Below are 19,697 nucleotides of genomic sequence, written 5' to 3' on the forward strand. Positions count from 1 at the left end.
ACATTTTAGGCAATTAAATTTTTTATTTAAACTTTATTTACAGAAAAACATTCCAAAACATCATGCACCGACATGGAAAAATGGACAACATTTAACAGTAAATCAGATGGACATCCTGACTGGATGCTAGGTTGTCTAAGTCCCTGTCCCTGCTTACTACTATACAGTATGTCACAAATTCATATTTTTTATATGATATATTTCAATCATCCTAAAACACACACACCGAAGGGGTAGAAATAGTTGACTGAAGACATCACATAGGTAAGGTAACAAAACAACTTATCTTACAGTAGAAATTGGACAGAACAAAGTAAGCAAATGTACGATGCAAGTTAATTGTATAGAACAGTTCATGATATTCATGAAGTAACATTTCACTAAACACTGACAAGCATACAATATACTTAATGACAGTTCAATAGCCTGATAAAATATGACACAGCATCTCAGAGGAAATGCTCTCTCCATCCATCCTGTGTATTGTTAAAGCGTAAACCCCAGTCTCAATCAACTTTATATTGGGATGTAATACTTGCAATCCCTGCAATCATACACAGCATTTGTGGGAAGGTTTACAGAGCATGTAAAACTAGGACGCATAAACTGGAAGACATATGAGTTATCACAAAAGGTATACATTGATGATACTTTGTCACGTTGCATACCGACTCTGAGAGGCACTTGATGAATGCCAGTCTGTAGAGTCAGCTGGTTTCCTGGAGACCATTCAGAGGTGAAGGTTACAGACGGTTCTCTTCCAGGTTCTCATGAGTTCTCCTCCACCGTCAGTTCCTGCAGCTGCTCCTCAACAGAACCCCGCTGGTTGTCCTCGTCGGCCCGTTCTTGCACCTCTGGATCCTGGTTCTGGTCTTCGGGTTCCATCTCCAGTTCCTCACGTACGTTCTCCAGGTTCTCGGAGCTTTCGAAGCAGCCAGAGTCCCGAGGCATGTCGCTCTTCTCCACAGGCCTGTCCTCCTCCTCTGCATCTGACTCATCATCCGCTGGACAAGACAAAAGCCCAGAGATGTAACCAGAACAGCTCAGAACATGTCATGTTTTAACGCCACATTCTGCTTTATATAGACTTGAGCATCTCCTCTCATTGACTATTCTTCACAGTCCAAATGTAACAGATCAATACACAGTGTATAACCCCAAATGTAATGGGATTTGAAGCATATTGGGTTCTTATAGGGCATTAAGATTGTATGCAGACAGCATATCACACTATTATATCAGTGCCTTCGTTGGCGGAGTGGTCAGTAGTAGCATGAGTAACATGGGGAAGCTCATAGCCTCAGCTAACCACCAGGTTAAAAGACGTCCTCTCAAGTTTGGTCAGGCTAAGGAAACATCTACAGGACAGGTGTTTAAATTAGGCCTAATCATGTAGCTGCAGGAAGGGAGAGTGGGCGCTCATATCAAAGCACCTCTGAGAGGAAGTTTGATTTTAAACAGGGCCAGTGGGCTTAATGAAGATGTGAGGAACCTTGTGCAATTATGCCACATAACATGAATCTAATGAGGCAGCTTACTGCGGAGGAAGGCAAACTGGTGATGCATCAGTAAAACTAAGTACGTCATAAATAATACTCATGTCTTGCTTTTTAGGAAGGAGAACCGTATTGGCATTACTAGTGAAACAAGAATGTTGGTGAGCGTGTGTACGACTTCACATCACAGTCCGTGACGACAGGTGTGTACAACACAACGTGACACCGCAGCGTGTGTGGGAGGGGGAGGGGGGGACGTACAGTCTCTCAGCAGCTCTGTGGCCGTCAGGATCTTGGTGCGCTGCTCGGGGTCGGTGATGTTGAGCTCGTTCAGGTGAGACTCCTTCAGACCCCCAAAGTCCTCCAGGCTCTGGAAGCCGTGCATGGACAGCAGAGAGCTCAGCTCCTGGAAACACAGAGGGACGTCACCACCATATCATCTCAGCCATCATCCATGGGGGAAAACCCTTTAAGATACTTGTTACGCCCCCTGGTAGTACGGTGCAGATCGGCTGAGCTGAAGCGATAGCTCGGGTACGTGTTTTAGTCAATTAACACGTGTGTTGGTGTGTTTTAGATGATCGTCAGACGCTGACAGTCTTACCGTCAGGCCGATCCTCTCCAGAACTTCCTCCAGGGTCTTGGGCTTGGTCTTGGTCCGCTGGGTCTTGCTGTGGCAACGTTTCCTAATGGGCGGGCTGGCCTCAGTGGGGAGGATGTTGACGTAGATGAACTTGAATGAACCCATTTTGTTGTTGAGCTTCCCTGTCCAGGTGCCCACTGGGGGCTTCTCAATAATCTGGATGATGTCTCCTTTCTGCAGGGAAGAAAGCAGAAAACATGACCCAATTCCTGGTTTGTTCCATGACATGGGTCTGTGTCCTGCACAGCAGCTCTGTATACAGTAATTCTATAGCGCGATGACAAATGGAGTATTGGCAACGTAATTGGGTTAGATCTCCTTCAATGGTCTCATTCGGGGGTCTGTGAAGAATTGGCCTTGTGGATTCAGTGATGAGTGACTGCGGAACTGTTCCATCATCTCCCATCTTCTAACCAGATCCCCAGAGAGGGCGAAGAGCATGGCCAGTCCAACCTACTCTAATGAGGAACCTAGAACAGGGCCACAGCCATTTGGAATACTCACTTGGAGCTTGAGGGACTCGATGTCGTAGGGGCTGGGGGTGAAGTCTGTGTGGACCAGGGCACGGCCACAGAAGGGTCCTGTGTAGACACTGCCAGCCTCCTCCAGTCTCATGCTGTCTCTCTGGCTGTAGCCACTGTCGAGGCTCTGGCGATCCCCACCTGCTGCACAGCAGGGAAGGACACACATTCAGACACTCACAACCTATAGGAGAAGGTCATATTGTGCCTGATGTGTTTAGCTGTATATAGACTTTCATGTTATAAATCCCCTACCCCTATACAACTAGACACCCTTTAAGTCCTACAGCAATAGACACCCCATAACCCCGATGAGACTAGATGCCATTTTCTGTAAACCCTATAAAAACAGGAACTATTCAACCTCTGTAAGAAAAGACACCCTTTGACCCCTATAAGAATAGATATCCTTGAACAAAAATCCTGATTTCCCAGTGCGCTGTATCATGGGGTTTCTGTGACATATGTGGAGGTTTAGCTTACAGCCAGACAGCTGTTGAGAGACTGGGCTGGGTGTTGTGTCTTCTGAGCCGGTGGAACACACTGAGGTCCGTTGACCTGTGATCAGGCCTGGGAGCCAGTCAGTGACGGGGGACCCAGGGCCCTCATCTCCACTCTCCCCCTGGAACAACAAGAGGACAACAGTGTAGTTCATCAATGTGCTGGTGACACTCACACAAGCCTTTGTTCCAACATGCTCTATATATATGTCCACCAGGGGGAGATATTTTCAATCCTTTGTCACCTTGTTTTCGTGTTTAAAGAGGCAGAACAGAGACGGCGGTGTTCATGCACTAGCGTTCAAGATTATATTAAGAATGAATCCCTATTTAACCTATACAGTACATATCTGTGTCTATTTTAGCACTAGTTATAGTAAAACAAATTCGTATTTTGTATAACCAGAAATGTGGGAACTCACCCCCTCCTCAGCAAGAGCCTTCTGAACCATCTTGGATGTTTTGCGGGTCATGGTGCGTGATACCATGTTACGCCATTTCTTCCCAAGCTTCATGCCATGTTTCGCATTATCCTCCCCTTGTGCATTCTCTTCCACCTGCAGGGATGGGATTGGTAACCAATCATTACAAAGCTCTCAGTGGGCCCATGTTCATCAGCCTAACAATGAAGAGATGGATGAAAGCAGTTGTCGTTGTTGCCAGGAAGTGATCACATGCTGTAATTGTGTTTAGAATTACTGAAAAACACAGTACAGTTAATTACATGATGTACTGCATACTCGGATATGTTCTCTCTGTCACACACATGCACACACACACGCACACACACACACACACACACACACACACACACACACACACACACACACAGCCTATGTGTATCATGAATCAGCAGTCGGAACTTAGTGTGTATGTAAATGTAGTTCCTGAAGAACACTTCCAGCTAAGCATGGTGCGTGTTAGAGTCAGTCACCAGCAGGCCTCAGTAGAGAGGAATACAGCAGTGCTCGGGTTAGACACCTCCACCACCCTTACCACAGTGACTCATACAGGCTCCTCCCTGAACAGAAACTCTTGTTGTGTAATAAGCAACCTTCACCAGCACATTGCATCATGTGCACAATGGATCGTACTACTAAACTTGTTGACCCCATGTGTCTCTAACACTAGCTAACACAGAGGAATAAGAAACACACATACATGAAAGACACACATACAGTATCATGCACACACGTGAAAGAAACACTTTTAAAAAGTGAGACTCCACTGGAGCACCGCGTGGGCAGTTAACTCAATTTTTAATCACGACCAGAGGGCACAGAATGGGAATGGAGTCATGCTGTTTGAGAGAGCTCATTAGCTGCAGAGGACTGAAGTGTGTATGAGGGGAAGCATCCTGTCTGCCGGAGCAGAGGTTCTCTGCCTGACTAACTTTCACCATGGAGGACATCCTTCCTGGGTACACTGTGTCAATGTGGTTAACATGCAACTCTCAACTTCATCCTCTGACAACTTTCTATGTAACTCCTTGTCTCTTGGCTTTCACGCAGTCTGCATGTAAACTACTGTAAAGAAACCATTGCATTTCCAATTTTAATTACAATAGATGACATGCCGTGACAACCCGAGGAAGTGCTGGAATGAACCACTGTTGGTCTCAGTTCTTATTTTGGTCATTTTGGGAAGCAGAACCTGAATACTTCTTGTATATCTAAAGCTGTGGTTTGGCACGATGTGGGGATTGTGGATGAAGATGAAACGAATTATAAGGGAGTCAGGTGGGGGTTAGGGAATCGGGCTAGTAATCCGAAGGTCGCTGGTTCGATTCCCGGCTGTGCCAAATGACGTTGTGTCCTTGGGCAAGGCACTTCACCCTACTTGCCTCGGGGGAATGTCCCTGTACCTACTGTAAGTCGCTCTGGATAAGAGCGTTTGCTAAATAACTAAATGTAAATGTAAACTAGAACACAGAACTATGAGTGAGTGCACGTGCGTGCATGTGTGCATGCGTGCATAAGGTGCACGTGTGCGAGCCTGGTAACAAACATACTGTCTCATTCAAGGTGAAGTCGCTGTCAGTCACTGTAGGAGAGGAGGGCTTGGGCTTCATGAAGTCCTTGAAGCTGCTGGACCTCTGCAGTGTGAGCTGGGGACACAGACAAGAACATGGATGCAGCGCCTGCCATTTGGAACTGCTAACCCCAGTCTCCAAAGTCATAGCGTTGTGAAAAACCAGCAGATATAATCGTGTTATATATTGATCATACAGTATAATAAAGAGGTGTTGTATAAAACACAGCTTGGAAATATATTTACATTTGAGGAAGAGGAAATGATTGTTCACAGCTGAGGGGAGGCTAAAGCTAGTGTTTGTCAAGGTTAGTAGAACATGACAGTGATGCAAATGTGTTTTCTAATAAATACTTAAACACCTGACCTGTGCCTTTTGAAAATCATCGTTGCACCGAACCCCCCAACCCCCCCCCCCCTGGTTTCAACTTGTAATGGTAATGCTTTTACCATTACAATGCTGTTGTTTGACGTTCTTACTTTGAGAAAACCAATAACCTGCAATTTCAGTCCGTCTATCAATGAAGGCTCATAAGATAACCCTTTATCAAGACTTAGTTATTGTGCTGTGTTGAGTGATGAGTTATAAAACATGATCAATATTTACAGAGTTAAATGAGACAGCTCCTAATGTGGCAGCACAGATGGCAGCTGTTAGTGAAAGTCCCCACAGTCCCTTTCCTGGAGCAGAAATCAATAACAAGGACAGAGGATGAGGGGTTCGTAGCTAGAGAATGAAATGTGACGCATCTAACAAGTCTCAACTATTCATGATTACTGCTGTCAAATATATGTAGCATGTAGAACTTGATTATGCTCAATTAAATTAGTCATTTGTCCTGTGCAATTAGTTTTATTTTGAGCTGATCCTGGCCACTAAGAAAATGACAGAATCAAATGTATGCATTACAAAAGCCACTTGTAATTATTAATTCCAGTTCTCTCATATACACAGTGCATCCATTATTTTCCGTCAGCCTTTAGACCTACTCTACAGTCAGTTCTTATCACAACCCAGCCTTCTTGCTTCTTGTTAAAACCACAGGAAGTAGACATGTTGGGCAACGGTTGCCAGCCAATCATTGCAGACAGACAGATAGCCTTGATGTCTGGTGATGTTAGGTAGACTCCGGCTATCTTTGCTGAAGATGTTTGCTTTATGCTTATTAAACCATCTACAGCAGCTGTCAGAGCTGAGTGATTTGGCATGGGAGCAGAATTTAAACACATGCATGAATCTACATGCATGAGTAAGGATCTTACATCTCAATCAAACCTAGTTGCAAAGCTTCTGACTGATTTTTCAAGTCATTATTCTTACTGTTCTCTATAAACTGTTCTCTCTGTGCTCCTGAATGGTACCTAACAGATCAATCCAAAGTTAGTTCATTAATATTCAATCAACATTCATTTATAGAGCACTTTAAAATAAACACGGTTGAACAAAGTGCTGTACAGGAGGTGAAATAATCATTGCCGAAAAATAAAGAATTAAATTGTTCTTCTGTGTGCGCTCATAAGCATTATGGCGGTGCTGGTGATGGGTGGGTGAGAGAGCGGGGGTAATGAGATGTGTGTTGCAGCCAGGACTAGACCACAGAAGATGAGTCAAGGATGGAAAAGCAGGGAACTATTGTGAGGCGTAGGAGTGAAGCAGCCAGCTAGCACAACCAGAGAAGCCACAGACCCTGGTCTGACTCAAACTGAATCCAAACTGCCACCATCACAGTGTTGACCTACTGAAGGAGAACTTAGAGAACTTGTTTAAAGAGTTCTAAAGGCTCTCTTCTGATTTTCTGGTGTTGCTCTGTCTTCTGTCTCTTGGTACCCATAAATAGGAGTGCACATTTGCTTGGTTTCAGGTTCACTGTGGTTTTAGATCACCACAAAGGCTTTGTACATCCTGTCACACAAAGATGTGCTTTGACAGGGTGCTCTTTGACTTTTTCTACTTGCATCAGAGGTTGACTAACTTATTGTAATAGTCATATGGCTCTTCTAAGTCACTCATAAATTGTATTTCATAAAATTGGAAAAATGGCATGCCCTCACTAAAGTCCTACTGTCACCTCACCAAATGATGGTCTATCTACACAAACCTCACCTTCTTCTTCTGAACCTGCCCCTGCTCCTTCTCCTTTTCCTTCTCCTTCTCTGAGGCGTTGGAAGGTTTTCGCCGCAGCATGTTGCTTAGTGGACCTGGGATCTTCAAAAATCTGAACCGGCCAGGCACAGAAGTAGACAACGCAGCCTCCTGCCACTCTGCTGTCACAGTTAGAGCTCTCAGACAAAACACAAAGAGAAGAAACTCACTTCCTGCGCAGTAGAGTGCAACGCAAAGACTGGGAGGAAGTCACATGATCACACAGGAACTACAGAAGTTCACTTTTTTTTGTGTGTTTTGGTTGACTGTGCTGGATATCCTTTACTGGAATTGCACATTTAACAAGTTAAACCTGACAATGTATAGTCTCAAAATATGCGTTCAAAAACTCTACTAGAGGGCAGAAATAGTATGTGGGGGTATCAAATATAAAAGTAGTGTAAAGTAGTATGTGAGGGTATAACATGTTTTATATTTTTGCTGCAGAACAAAAGGCAGAACATGACATGCTATGTTTACTTCTTGCATAACAACCGCAAAGACAGCTGTAGCAAGTGTGTTTGTGAGTCATTGCTCTTGTGCATATAACACGTCTTTGTAAACCAATTCTTCCTCTTCATTTGACCCACTATATGGAGGTTTGGACTGGGCACACATCTTGGTGGTGGCCATTTAAAACGGCTGGGCTATTCTCTCTTACTATCCACTCTTACACAGGCACATTTTCCAGTCTACCACTCTTCCTCTGAAGCATGACTATGCCACTGTCTGCTATGAGGGTAGAGAGGACTAACGTTGTGTCAGGTAGGCTGATTATGATTCTGGCCATAAATTGCCCAGAAGGCCTTAATGGGTGGAATGTTTAAAATTCAAGTTTTTTTTAATTGTATTTTATGCAGTCACTCACAGGTGCTTTCCCAGAACGCCCTGGAAGTGAAATAGATGAGATGACACAACTGACAACTATCTCTGGGCAGGTGCAGACACTTGGTGCAACAAGACACATACACTGGCAGATTTGTTTGCATTTTGAAATTCATGAAGAAACATAATCAAGAACCCAAACTTGACGGACGGTTATAAAATATAGGAGGATGCCTTGACATGGCACCCTGTATGAGTTGCAATGGAACACTTAACATTAGACTGACAACATGTCATGCACTTGTGCACATGTGTAGGGAACAGTATGTGCAGTGTGTGCGGGATGGTGTGTGTGTATTTTGGATTGTTGGCAGACCACATGATTGAAACATGCCCTACTTTGGGTTTCTTTTTTTGTTTGTTTGTGTGCAAAATGTTGTGGGTCAGAAATGTACCCAGTACAGAATGAACATACTTTAGAGACAACAAGTGTGTAAAAGTTTTGTATATGGTTATTTGTCTGGAACTATCTGGAAGCAGCTCTGCTTCGACAAAAACAATGATGTCATATGAGGACAATCATATTGTCATCTTGGTGTTCCTCTTTCTCTATGGTCCTTTCATCACAGATCCTGAAATCTAAATCCCTCTGAGTGTTCTGGTAAATTCTCAGAGCCTTTTTGTACGACACTATCCGTACTACGCCATGGAAACTTCTGCAATAAAAACCAAACAACTGAAGGGGGGAGAGGTGGCTCTGCTTGAATGCAGGGCAGACATCCTAGAAGAAAAAAAACACATTCACACCTTACTGGCAACTAAGCTCTGCGATATCTGTTGCCAGGCAACGGTACATGAGCTGGAATGAGCTCTTCACATGTGGGACATGCAAGTCTCGAGAGTTATTCACAAGCCTGGTGAAAACGCCTCACACAGTGGTGAAAGGGTGAAGCTCTTCTCAGGCCTGGTGAGAGGGTGAAGCTCTAAGTGAGACCATAATACGACCAATAACTAAGCTGTAAGAAGGACTGTCTATTGAACAGCGCTCAAGATATAAATTACCCACAGTATCAGAAAAAAATTAAATGACAAACATTGCAACATAACATGCATCATGTTCAGGTACACTATGATGCTGAATCTGTACAGTTAAAATTAGTTAGTTTACCTGTTTGTGTCAAAGTAGTGTGGCAATACTGCATCTTAATTTATAGACAAACTGTCAATGCCAACCAGGAATAGAGAAATAGTCCTCTTTTAATAAATTATTAATCATACTGTACTGTACAGTGGCATTGACCAAAGACAGGAAATCTTATATGTAGTGCTGAACAATCTAATTCAGAACAGATTGGAGACAGAGTGAAGGTCAAAAAAGGTCAATTTTCACATATTAACAGTACATCAAAACCCAAAAAGTCAGGGTGAAAGAAAAACACGAATCAAAAGCAAACGATCGACAGTTACAAATCCATATTTCACCCTGAAGCATTCTAGTGTGTACTTCCAAACTGTGTCAGCAAGCGCAGTCCCAGCTCTGCTTGCTGGTGACAGAGAGGGAGAGGACCAGGAGTGTGGTCTTCAGAGGACGTGCTGGAAGAGTGCCGTGGTGAGGGCGGCCAGGGTCAGAGAGAGGGAGGACACAGCAGCAGAGGAGCCAGCTGTGTGGAAGGGCTCTGTGTGTTTCAACAGCCACTTCTTCTCCTGCACCAGACCCTGCCCCTCCAGCTCTGGGACCATCAGCCTGCGGATAGTCTGGTAGTACGTGTCCAGCCACTGGAGCTGTGTGTGTGTGTGTGTGGGGGGGGGGGGGGGGGGGGGCACATTCATCAGTACAGTCAGAGGCTATCCAAATGCAGTGTTCTGTTTTACACAGTGTGTCTACCGGGAGATAGAATTTTGGGCTAAAGTCATTCTGCAGCTTGTTGTTGTTGATTGTAGTTTAAAATCCCCCCTGTGCTGTATATCGCTTTGGATAAATGTGTCTGCTTGAATGAATGCATTATTGCATGTTGACCTAGATCTACTTCTAGCAGCAGTATGACACTGTTGACGTTTATAAATGACCTCATAATGTTGTACACTTGCAGTATACCATATTTCACCATAAAACATTTTTTCCATTTCAAATACAGTGGACATTGTGAAAGTAGCTGCTCTGGTTGTGAAACCACAAATACATTTTTTTTAATATCACAGCTGGATTTCACATATGGTTCGAACAGAGTTTAGATGCACAGAAATGCTGAAGTGCGTGGCTGAGAAAAGTTTTTTTTAGGAGGAAACAACCAACACTTATCTGAGAGAAACATCAGCCACGTTTCTCTTTGACGTCATCACTAGCATACATACCAGGAACACCTATTCTATGGGACTTTTACTAGTGCAGTAAAATGGGAAATTTCAACTTCTACAAAGAAATCAAACAACTCTTTTGCTACCATATGGCGCCAAGTGATTCCTATTTCAACTTGTCTTTATTAAGTCTTTGACTCATTGTCATTATGTTTTTCTTGCTGACATGGTAATTGCTGTTTTACTATGGCGCTGTCATGAAGAACGTCATTGAGTGAGTTTGTGTTGTGTTACCTGCTGTGGACTCAGAAGTGAGGTGTCAATCAGTTTCCTGTCGTAGGGGACCAGAGACACGGTGTCAAAGGTCAGGTAGTTGTTCCCATACTAGAGAGACAAACGCAGGCAGAGAACCACACACCATTACATTACAAAAACTGCACGTACAATCACAGGTGAACAGGATGAGTTATTTCTCATTCACTGTATTTGAGTCTATAGGCAGTACTCCACCTTGGTGGTGGCAGGAACAACAACAGCAACGTCTTCTATACGGATCCCAAAGTCATTCTCTTTGTAATACCCTGGCTCTGAGACAGAAAGCAAAGGCTCATTGACAACTAAATCTTAAAATGTCAAGCCAGGCAGTCAAGGTTTGGCTCGGATGAAAGCCTTACCTATGGAGGTGAACATGCCTTCCCGGAATGGAATGTTATTGGACTGAAAACCAACAGGCCCTGGGAGACAAAGGGACAGAGGATCAATGCACATTTTGAGTAAACAGTGTGGGCAGACAACTTCAGATTTTAAGATAAAACATGACTTATAAGTCATATAATTGTATTTATACTGATAGTATGAGTACACGTGAAGTGGTCGTACACTCATGGACGCCGAAGTAGTTCCCCACACCGTGACCTGTCCCATGGCCGTAGTTCAACCCCACTTCCCACAATGCCCGGCGGCCCAGCATCTCTATGTTTACCCCTGTTGATAAGCAGAAAGACACATTAGGAACCGCATATTGTACACCCTTTCCTGTTTAAATCTAACTCTAAAATCGAATGAGAAGCAGGCTGAGGATGTGCTGCCTGGTAAATCAGTGGAAACATAGTGCTCTCTAGTGGCTCGATTGAGCATCACTATAACACGTGATTTGAGCGAATGCTCGATGCTGTACACAGACCTCTTGTTCCTGATGGGAAGATGGTGCGCGATATCTCAATATTCCCCATAAGCACTCGGGTAAAGGCCTCCTTTAACAGTGCAAGACATTGAGAATGTTAGATTAGTGAAAAGTTATTTGAAATTGAAATGAGAAAAATGTCCTTGCACATGTACCCTTTGCATGTCTGTGGGCGTCCCCCAGTGCACCGTCCTTGTGATGTCAGTGGTCCCGTCCCTACAAATACAAGCAAGATTCATCGACAGTATGTCAGACAGTGAGTTTGAGCGGTAGACGCCCTACAGGCTGGAATATTTACTCACAGATACTGGCCACCTGAGTCCACCAGATACATCTCATCCACAATCAGCTTTCTGCTGGTTTCGTGAGATGGGCTGCAATTAAAAATAACCCCATCATAACATTTATAATGTAACATAAGAAACATTTGGAACACCAAACTAGATATTGTCATCATGATGAAGGCTCTAAAGTTTGTGTTGACATTGGGGAGGGATACTGACAGATGGAGTACTGGCAGGTGCAGACCCACCTATAATGAGCCAGAGCAGCGTTGGGTCCGCTGGCAGAGATGGTCTCAAAGCTGGGCCCTCTGCTGTCCATCTGCTTACTGTGAAGCACCAGCCAGGCACAGCCACACAGCAAGGCATGAGGCTTCACATGTTGTTTGAATGTGTGTGGGTGCTGAATGTTATGTGTTAGGAGTCTGCTATGTGCTGTGTGTGGCCCAGGGTACGTGTGTGTGTGTGGTGAAAGCCCTTCACCTTCGACGCTCGTTCACGTAGTGTGCAGCGGTCAGCTCGGTCTCCTTGCCCAGTGGAACGCTCTCCTCCAGCCACATCAGGAGCTGGATGACCGCCACAGCATCTCTCACCTACGGAGAGCCACACAGAGACACACTGAGCCCACAGTGCTATCACACAGCGTCAATATTGTTGTAAAACGAACAACATCAACCAAAGAGACACATGGACGATGTCTCATAAATATGCCAGTACGGAATGGAAGGGCAGCTGATGAGGACTGATAAGACAGTGGAACAGAGAGCTCTCAGACAGGGCTGTGGAGCCTCTGGTGCCTCTGTGGGGAGTTTTATGGCTCAATAAGAGAGGGAAACCACAGATGAGTCTATAAAGAGAAACAGAGCATTGTTCCCAGATAAAACAATGTGTGTGGGTGTGTGTGCGTGCGTGTGTGCGTGTGTGTGTGTGTGACGCAGCAGAGCGAATCGTCCTACATGAGCATCTCTCAGGTTCTGTTCCTCGGTTCCGTCCTTCACGGCTTTCGTGGTCAACACTGGGGAGTAGGCACTGGTCAGCAGCTTCTCCTGAGACAGGATGAAAGAGAGAACATGGGGGATTCCACACCGCAGGCGCTTCAGCTCACCTTCCTCAGCTTGTTTGGAGCCGTTTGCCTCACCTGTGGAGTGATTATCTCGTAGAGGGCGTAGTTGGTGTACTCAGTTCCAATCCACACCTTCACGTCAGGATTGCTCACATATTCCCTGAGGTTCTCCCGAACGTTGTCGTAGTCCATCAACTGAACGCAGAGGGCAGAGTTACAGGAGGAGTTCAGGTAGAGCTGCAAGTCCTCGCTCACTCTTTCCGTGTGTACAAAGAGCCTGGGAGACATAAGGGGGAGGGGGAAAGACAGGAAGGGGCAGAGAGAGCGAGGAAAAGATGAGAAGGAAGAGAAGGATTGCTGTAATATCCTCTGGTCCTAATCAGATCATTTCCTGGCAAAATACACACAACATGGAAATTGCTCTGTAAAGAATATAGAATGTCTTCCATCTCACCGGATATCGTCCAAGGTCAGGAGTGTGTAGGAGTAGAAGAAAGGGTTGAAGGGGATGTCGTTCCCCCGCAGATTGAAGAGCCCTTAAACACAAAAAATACAAGAGGCGGTTGTCAGAATCTACTACTCTGTCTTCCGCAGACACTCAAGCTAGGTCTGATTGACCAATGCCAGGAGTGTGTGCCTGGCTTTCGTGACTCTCCATGTGTTGTCTTTATTAGAGGCAGGTTGGAAAGGGGAGCATAGCTAACAGTGATTTTATATCTGTTATCTGGTTGTATCTGACTGCATGGACACAGTGATGGTTCTGCAGCTTTGGTTTCTGACTAACTCTATTTTGTCTTTCTCGTCTTTGAATAATTCACCCGGTTACAATGTGTCCAGACGGGCACCTACTGTTTTGTACAATGTCTTTGCAATTTGAGAGAAAGAGAGAGATGAAGGAAGAGTGTTTAAAGGTGGACGGATGTCTTACAGGCAGACTCATCCAGGGCAGACAGAAGAACAGCTGTGGGCTTGTAAGGATTGTTCCTCATTTGACTCCGTATCTGATCCACCTTCATCTGCCAGGTCCTTTCTGTCACACACACACACACACACACACACACACACACACACACACACACACACACACACACACACACACACACACACACACACACACACACACACACACACACACACACACACACACACACAGACCCACAGGCACACAGGGTCATAATCATCATATCATGGCCATTGTTTTTATGGTCTTTACATTTAAAGTTTATTTACTCTCTAATGCAAGCCTGGAAGGCTTATCCCACACAAACAGTACCGTCTGTGTGTTTGCTTCCCTTACTGTCCTCATCCGTACTGACATGTGCTGATAAGGAACCATAAACAAGTAATTAAACTTTATATTGTCCAGTTTGGGATTGATGTCCACATGATTCTGTGGTCCTGTTTGCAGGTATTTATCAGATTAGAGATAAGGAGCCCGAAGTGCACACGCACACACACACACACACATATAAAACACTGATACACACACACACACAGACAAGGTAATGGTGTTGCCCTTTTGCAAGGCCACACATGTACAAAGAGCAAGCACACACCAAAAACGTGCACACACACCTATGACCCTGTCAGGCAGACGGGTGAGGTTATCTGGAGGAATCTGAGGCCTGTCGCTCCACACATGGTCCACTAGGTTATTACGCATGGATTTGAGGATCCGATTGGCTGGATCCAGGTTCTTACTGTAGTCCTCATATGTTTCTATGGAGAAATAAAGGAGCCATCAAGAGTGCATATAGCAACCCAATAATCAATGTCAAGTGAATGGTCTCTGTGGCTTCCTTGTCTAAAATGTCAGATCAATACTTTCCAATCTACTTAGTTTTATTGTAACTCTTCATTGATGTGAGACTGTCAATGCCAGCCAGTGGGTGTGCTCACTGATGGAGAAGAGAAAGGGGTCAAATCCTACAGCCTCTCCCAGTGCCACCTCCGAGATGAGCCAGTCTGTTAAACTGCTGATGGAAACTGTGGGAGAGAGGCAGAGCAAATAGATGAGGCAGCAGTTTCTGGTTAAACTTTGGTGTAGAGTGTGTGTGTGTGTGTCTGCTCACCATCTTTCTCCAGCTCCCAGTTGCAGTCCAACTGGCGTTCAGCCTGAGTCCAGTAGCGACTGTCGGTCCATAGAACTGCTCTTTTCTGGGTCACCACCACTGTGCCTAAGGAATCACATTCGCTGGGTCATATTTAAATTTTTTTTATATACTGCTGGATGGATGACTGCTGGTTCAATGACTAGTTCAGTCTATTGAACCACAGATGTCACACTGTAGCATAGCTCATTGATAACATATTTACACTTGAGAAGTTTTCACTCGCATGACAAAGGCAGCACTAGTAGAACAAAGGTTTTTGACCTCTGTGTGAACGTCCTAAACAAAGCCAAAGAGCTGCAAAGACTACAGCTGCCAGTGTAAAACCTGAAACAGTCTGACTAGCTCTTAAGCTATTAAAATCAAACAGTGTATATCTGTTTCATCTAATGAGCTCAAACCACAGAACAGTTCAAATGGCCCATTCATGGACCAGCCCCTGAGCAGCTCATCAGTCTGGGACAGTCGTCTCCCTGACTCACCAATCAGCACAGGGACGTCTGACGAATGAGAGGACTGAGAAGGTAGAGTCAAATCACTCAGATGGGAGGATAGGAGGAGTGGAATGAGATTACAATGACTGCATAATGGAGGATTGAAGGGGAGAGGATGGGAGCGGAATAACTGAAAAGCTAAGAGGAAAGGAGAAGGGAGGGAGGAAGGCAAGGAGGAAGAGTGGGACTGAGGAAGAGGGGGAGCTTTAGGAGGAGAGGGAGCAAGAAAGGGGAGTGGGGGAGGTCAGGGAGCGAGGGAGGATGAGAGACCCACCTGAGGAACCATTGAAGCCAGAAATGTAGGCCATCCTGGCGTCCCGGGGAGCGATGTATTCACTCTGTCAGGACAAACACACCCGGGGTCAGGCATACAGACACATCCACAGCCCCCTTCCACCCTCTTACAAACACAGACATGAAATCCTTTCACACATTCACATGTGCAACGCACACAGACACACACATATTTACTCCTACAGTAAGACATTGTCTAAAGTCCATGCAGGAAACCAGGTGAATGTCATGGTACCAGGTGAGCATCAGTTCCAGGGATGATGTAGGCGGAGATGTTCAGGGACATGGCTGCCCTCAAGGCCTGCAGTGTCTGGCTGGTGTTCACCGCTGTAGGAGGCAGGTACTGCACAGCACAGGAAAGGGATATGAGGCATTTGAACCTGTTTACTCACACATGATCCAGAACAGCCAGCAAGCAGCATATGCACAGGACTATTTAGCTTCCTTTCATATGAAAAAAAATTGTTTAGTGGCATTACTGTCTTTTTAGTGGCGGAACATTGGCTGAGCTGGAGAAAAGGAATTGTGGGTAATCATACCGGTGGGGTTGCGGAGCAGTTCCTCTCAGTCCTCTCCTGTGAGAAACCCTGAGCATGGCTGTTTCCTGATAGGACACAGGCAAGGGGAAAATAACTTTGAAAGTGGAACTACATGACCCTGCCACTACTGTACAGTGAACCGTGTCAGCACGTTTGAAGATCAAAGTTGAATCCTGCTTCCGTTTGATAACTCATCTGGCTTCACCTGACGAGGAGATGTGACTATCATAACACTGAAGGAATCAAAAGAGGCAGCATGGATAGATGCCAACAATGTAACTCTGTCACAGCCCAGCTATTACAGAAGCACAACACGATAGTACTCCCAAAATACACGAGTTGCTCCTTGTTCAAGACCAGTCTCCTGTATGAATACATGCGATCGCTCAGACATTCACAGGACTCTTCACCAACACATTTTATGCAAATACATTACATGACATGAATAAAGCAACCAGCATGACTAATACAACAGAGGGCATCCATCTAATGTCTCCTTTGCAGTTAATGAGCCCGGACACCAAAAAGCATGCGATGTGTGCTTGTTAGCACAGACAGATGAATTCTCTCAGATGAACTTGGTATGGAAGTAAGTTTTACCTTGGAGAGACGCCACCAGAGTCACGAGCAGGAGCCAACCAGAGCCGGCCATTGTGGTGCTACCAGCCTGCCACAAGGAAGTCCACAGGCAGAATGACAGCAAAGCAGGTGCTCCCACGCTGTGTGTATATGGGGTATGTGCCTCTCTCTCTCTCTCTCTCTCTCTCTCTCTCTCTCTCTCTCTCTCTCTCTCTCTCTCTCTCTCTCTCTCTCTCTCTCTCTCTCTTCTCCCTCTTCTCTCTCTGTCTCTGTCACACACTATCACCACTCAGCCCAGTGATTAGAATCATGTGCAGTCAGAGGTGGAACTCTGGCTTTGAAGGATCACTCTGCTCCCTGCCATAAAACCCTCTGGCAGCTGCTTGTCCGGCCAGCTGCCCTGTACGTGGTCCACTAGTGGTCCCTAGAAACGCCTGCAAGGAACGGTCCGGATCGCACACACCTCCGGACGCCACGCGACGATCCAGCAATAGTACTGTCCCACTGTGTGGTCATCCTCCCTCTCTGTATCTCTGACACCTTGTTTTTCAGTCCTGACAGTAAAATGAGAGGCACCCACACTCCAGGCACACAGCCAATTCATGCTCCGAAAACAGGGTCTGGATGCACACACAAGATAAGTGTGTGTGAGCCCGTGTGCGTGATTGTGTGTGTTTGTACCCGTACTGTAGATGTGCTTGAATTTACATATATGCGTGTGTGTGTGTGTCTATGGAATTGTGTGTGTTCTTACACACGCTGTTTGTCGGTGTGCTTGAGTTTACACACAGAAACATGTTTGTGTGTGTGTGCATGTGGATGGGAACTTGTGCGGATTCACAGGTACAATGTCTGGAAATCACTCTGGGCTCTCAACAGAAAACACAATGCAGCCTCCGTGTGTCCATGCCGGCGAGCCTGAGAGCAGCACAGGGAAGGGAGCAGTAAGAGGCTTAGCAGGGCAGAGATGCTATCAGCCACCAGCCTGTGTTCCACAGTCTGAACAGTGCAGTACCTGGAGAGTCTTAAGCTCCCCGGCCAATTACTGCATAGCAACACATCCTGGGAAGCCTACTAGGATATCTGTCTGGTGTTGATTTATGGAAATCCGATGTAGCAAACACCCAAGTGTGTCAGAGACGGTTAGCGAGCTTGCTAGAGGGATGAATTCTGAGTGATCTTGTCTCTAACTGAATACTTGGAGTTAGCTTCTGAAGCTGTTTTATTTACCAGACTTTCCCAGGACAGCGTGTCAATACAGCCCTTCTGCTTCACAGGAGACTCAGGTTTGATTCCAGCTGGCCCGAACACGAACCAAAGTGAATGACTACACACTGTGTGAGCTTGTTAACAGTGTGTGAGGTTAAAGATGAACTAGAAGGATCTCTGCTGGACTTTGGCCACAGATCAGAATAGCTTGTACGAGGTTGGGGAGAGGGAGTTATGACATGCAGCGGTTAATGTTTGGCCAACATCTGTTGTGTAGGAGGAGGAAGGTTTTTGTCAGTAAAAAGGGACACACCCTGTCCTGGATCACCTCTCATCACCACACAATAAAACAAAGAAGACACACAGACTTCAAACACACAGAGCCCATCTAAGGGATTGGAGGTTCAGCAAAAAAGAATGCAATCTCTCACAACACAGCTCAATGTTTACGCCTTCATACATATCAGGCAACCGTAGGAATACATTATGTTATAGAATGGAAATCTATAAGGTAATGAGTTACATGAAATGAGGTCTGTGTGGAAGAAATTGGGATTTCCTGTGAGCTTACATTAATCACTAATCAATAGAACTAGTCATTGGATACTAGTTAGTACGTTTATCATGTAAGCTTGCTATTAATAACAGTATATTGTGTCTATGTGTCAGGTTAATAGATGTTCGGGGTCAGGAGAAAGTAGTGGCTAAACGGTCCTTGTCATGACTACAAGGAGAGCTCCAACTATGAACTCTCTAGTGTGAGAGTTGTTATGTGTTGGGAGCAGTGAATCTTTTTCTCTGAGACTGTTGTAACATCATTCCTGCCTGACTGTCACAATCTATGTTTACATTCTTGTGCCCTATAAAAGATGGTCCTCCGGCTTTCGGAGCGGAGAGAGACCTGGTTGAGACCTAAGCTTGGTGTTGTGTTGTCATTTATGGTCAGAAGACTGGTTTTCTCTCCCAATCTGCAGATTGATAAATACGTATTAAAATCCAGAACTCAACTGAACTTAGTCACTCACTTATTCCACTAAGACATATTTGAGTCCATGACATGACGTGGTAACAGGAGTGGAAAATCATAAATGCAGAAAGTACATAAACGACAGCGGTCCCTCAAGTAACATTCTACTGCAACCGCAAAACTTGTATATTTACACTACATAGAGACACATTTAAATAAATCATGTTGCCCTTACAGAAGAGGGGAGCTACTTCTTGTTGCTAAATGCAGTTTTAGTAAGTGACCAGTTGGGGGCAGATCGGCTCCATGTTTGTTTCTTGTCCGAACTGGAGATCATTTAACCATTTTCAGTGTGTTATGTAAAAAGCGAATGTAAAACATTACTCTGTCCCTTGACTAATTTTGATTGAATTTATTGACAAACAACAGAAAATGAAACATTCCTGTACATCTTGTGGTAAAGTAAACTTTTTGGAATGATTGCAATTGCCTCCACATAATTTGTTAATTGCAGTATCATGAT

General features: G+C 45.0%; 2 protein-coding genes across 3 annotated transcripts; both read right to left on the minus strand.

Moving 5' to 3' along the window:
- Positions 1-19: 19 nt before the first annotated feature.
- sash3 (SAM and SH3 domain containing 3) lies at positions 20-7,459 on the minus strand. 2 transcript variants are annotated; one of them, XM_067247165.1, is made up of 8 exons: positions 7,296-7,459; positions 5,172-5,267; positions 3,583-3,717; positions 3,144-3,282; positions 2,644-2,801; positions 2,101-2,313; positions 1,758-1,902; positions 20-1,004 (listed from the first exon to the last, which is right to left on the minus strand). In XM_067247165.1, the coding sequence occupies exons 1-8, from the start codon at positions 7,374-7,376 to the stop codon at positions 769-771; spliced, it is 1,203 nt and encodes a 400-aa protein (XP_067103266.1). In that variant the 5' UTR covers positions 7,377-7,459; the 3' UTR covers positions 20-768. The 2 variants fall into 2 exon arrangements, with proteins under 2 accessions (XP_067103266.1, XP_067103265.1); XM_067247164.1 differs by having other exon boundaries at positions 22-1,004; positions 2,644-2,804.
- Positions 7,460-9,522: 2,063 nt separating this feature from the next.
- On the minus strand, positions 9,523-17,114 carry xpnpep2 (X-prolyl aminopeptidase (aminopeptidase P) 2, membrane-bound). The gene is made up of 21 exons (XM_067247167.1): positions 17,020-17,114; positions 16,420-16,484; positions 16,116-16,223; positions 15,861-15,924; positions 15,054-15,158; positions 14,881-14,967; positions 14,557-14,700; positions 13,910-14,011; positions 13,436-13,517; positions 13,057-13,258; positions 12,875-12,964; positions 12,402-12,511; positions 12,170-12,247; positions 11,940-12,011; positions 11,793-11,853; positions 11,638-11,707; positions 11,334-11,438; positions 11,129-11,188; positions 10,965-11,041; positions 10,749-10,838; positions 9,523-9,941 (listed from the first exon to the last, which is right to left on the minus strand). Exons 1-21 carry the CDS (start codon positions 17,069-17,071, stop codon positions 9,741-9,743), a joined length of 2,025 nt encoding a protein of 674 aa, XP_067103268.1. The 5' UTR covers positions 17,072-17,114; the 3' UTR covers positions 9,523-9,740.
- Between the last annotated feature and the right edge of the window lie 2,583 nt (positions 17,115-19,697).

The sequence above is a fragment of the Osmerus mordax genome, chromosome 12, assembly GCF_038355195.1.
Source record: "Osmerus mordax isolate fOsmMor3 chromosome 12, fOsmMor3.pri, whole genome shotgun sequence".
Lineage (NCBI taxonomy): Eukaryota > Metazoa > Chordata > Actinopteri > Osmeriformes > Osmeridae > Osmerus > Osmerus mordax.

Excerpts from the sequence above, each read along its gene's own strand:
- xpnpep2 (XM_067247167.1), bottom strand. The coding sequence starts at position 17,071 with ATGGCCGGCTCTGGTTGGCTCCTGCTCGTGACTCTGGTGGCGTCTCTC. Across the intron at positions 13,259-13,435 it reads CTGACCTTGGACGATATCCG|GCTCTTTGTACACACGGAAA; the intron begins GTGAGATGGAAG and ends TATGTCTCCCAG. Across the intron at positions 12,512-12,874 it reads AGAACCTGAGAGATGCTCAT|GTGAGAGATGCTGTGGCGGT; the intron begins GTAGGACGATTC and ends GGCTCTCCGTAG.
- sash3 (XM_067247164.1), bottom strand. The coding sequence starts at position 7,376 with ATGCTGCGGCGAAAACCTTCCAACGCCTCAGAGAAGGAGAAGGAAAAG. Across the intron at positions 2,314-2,643 it reads TCGAGTCCCTCAAGCTCCAA|AAAGGAGACATCATCCAGAT; the intron begins GTGAGTATTCCA and ends TCTTCCCTGCAG. Across the intron at positions 1,903-2,100 it reads TGGAGAGGATCGGCCTGACG|GAGCTGAGCTCTCTGCTGTC; the intron begins GTAAGACTGTCA and ends CTGTGTTTCCAG.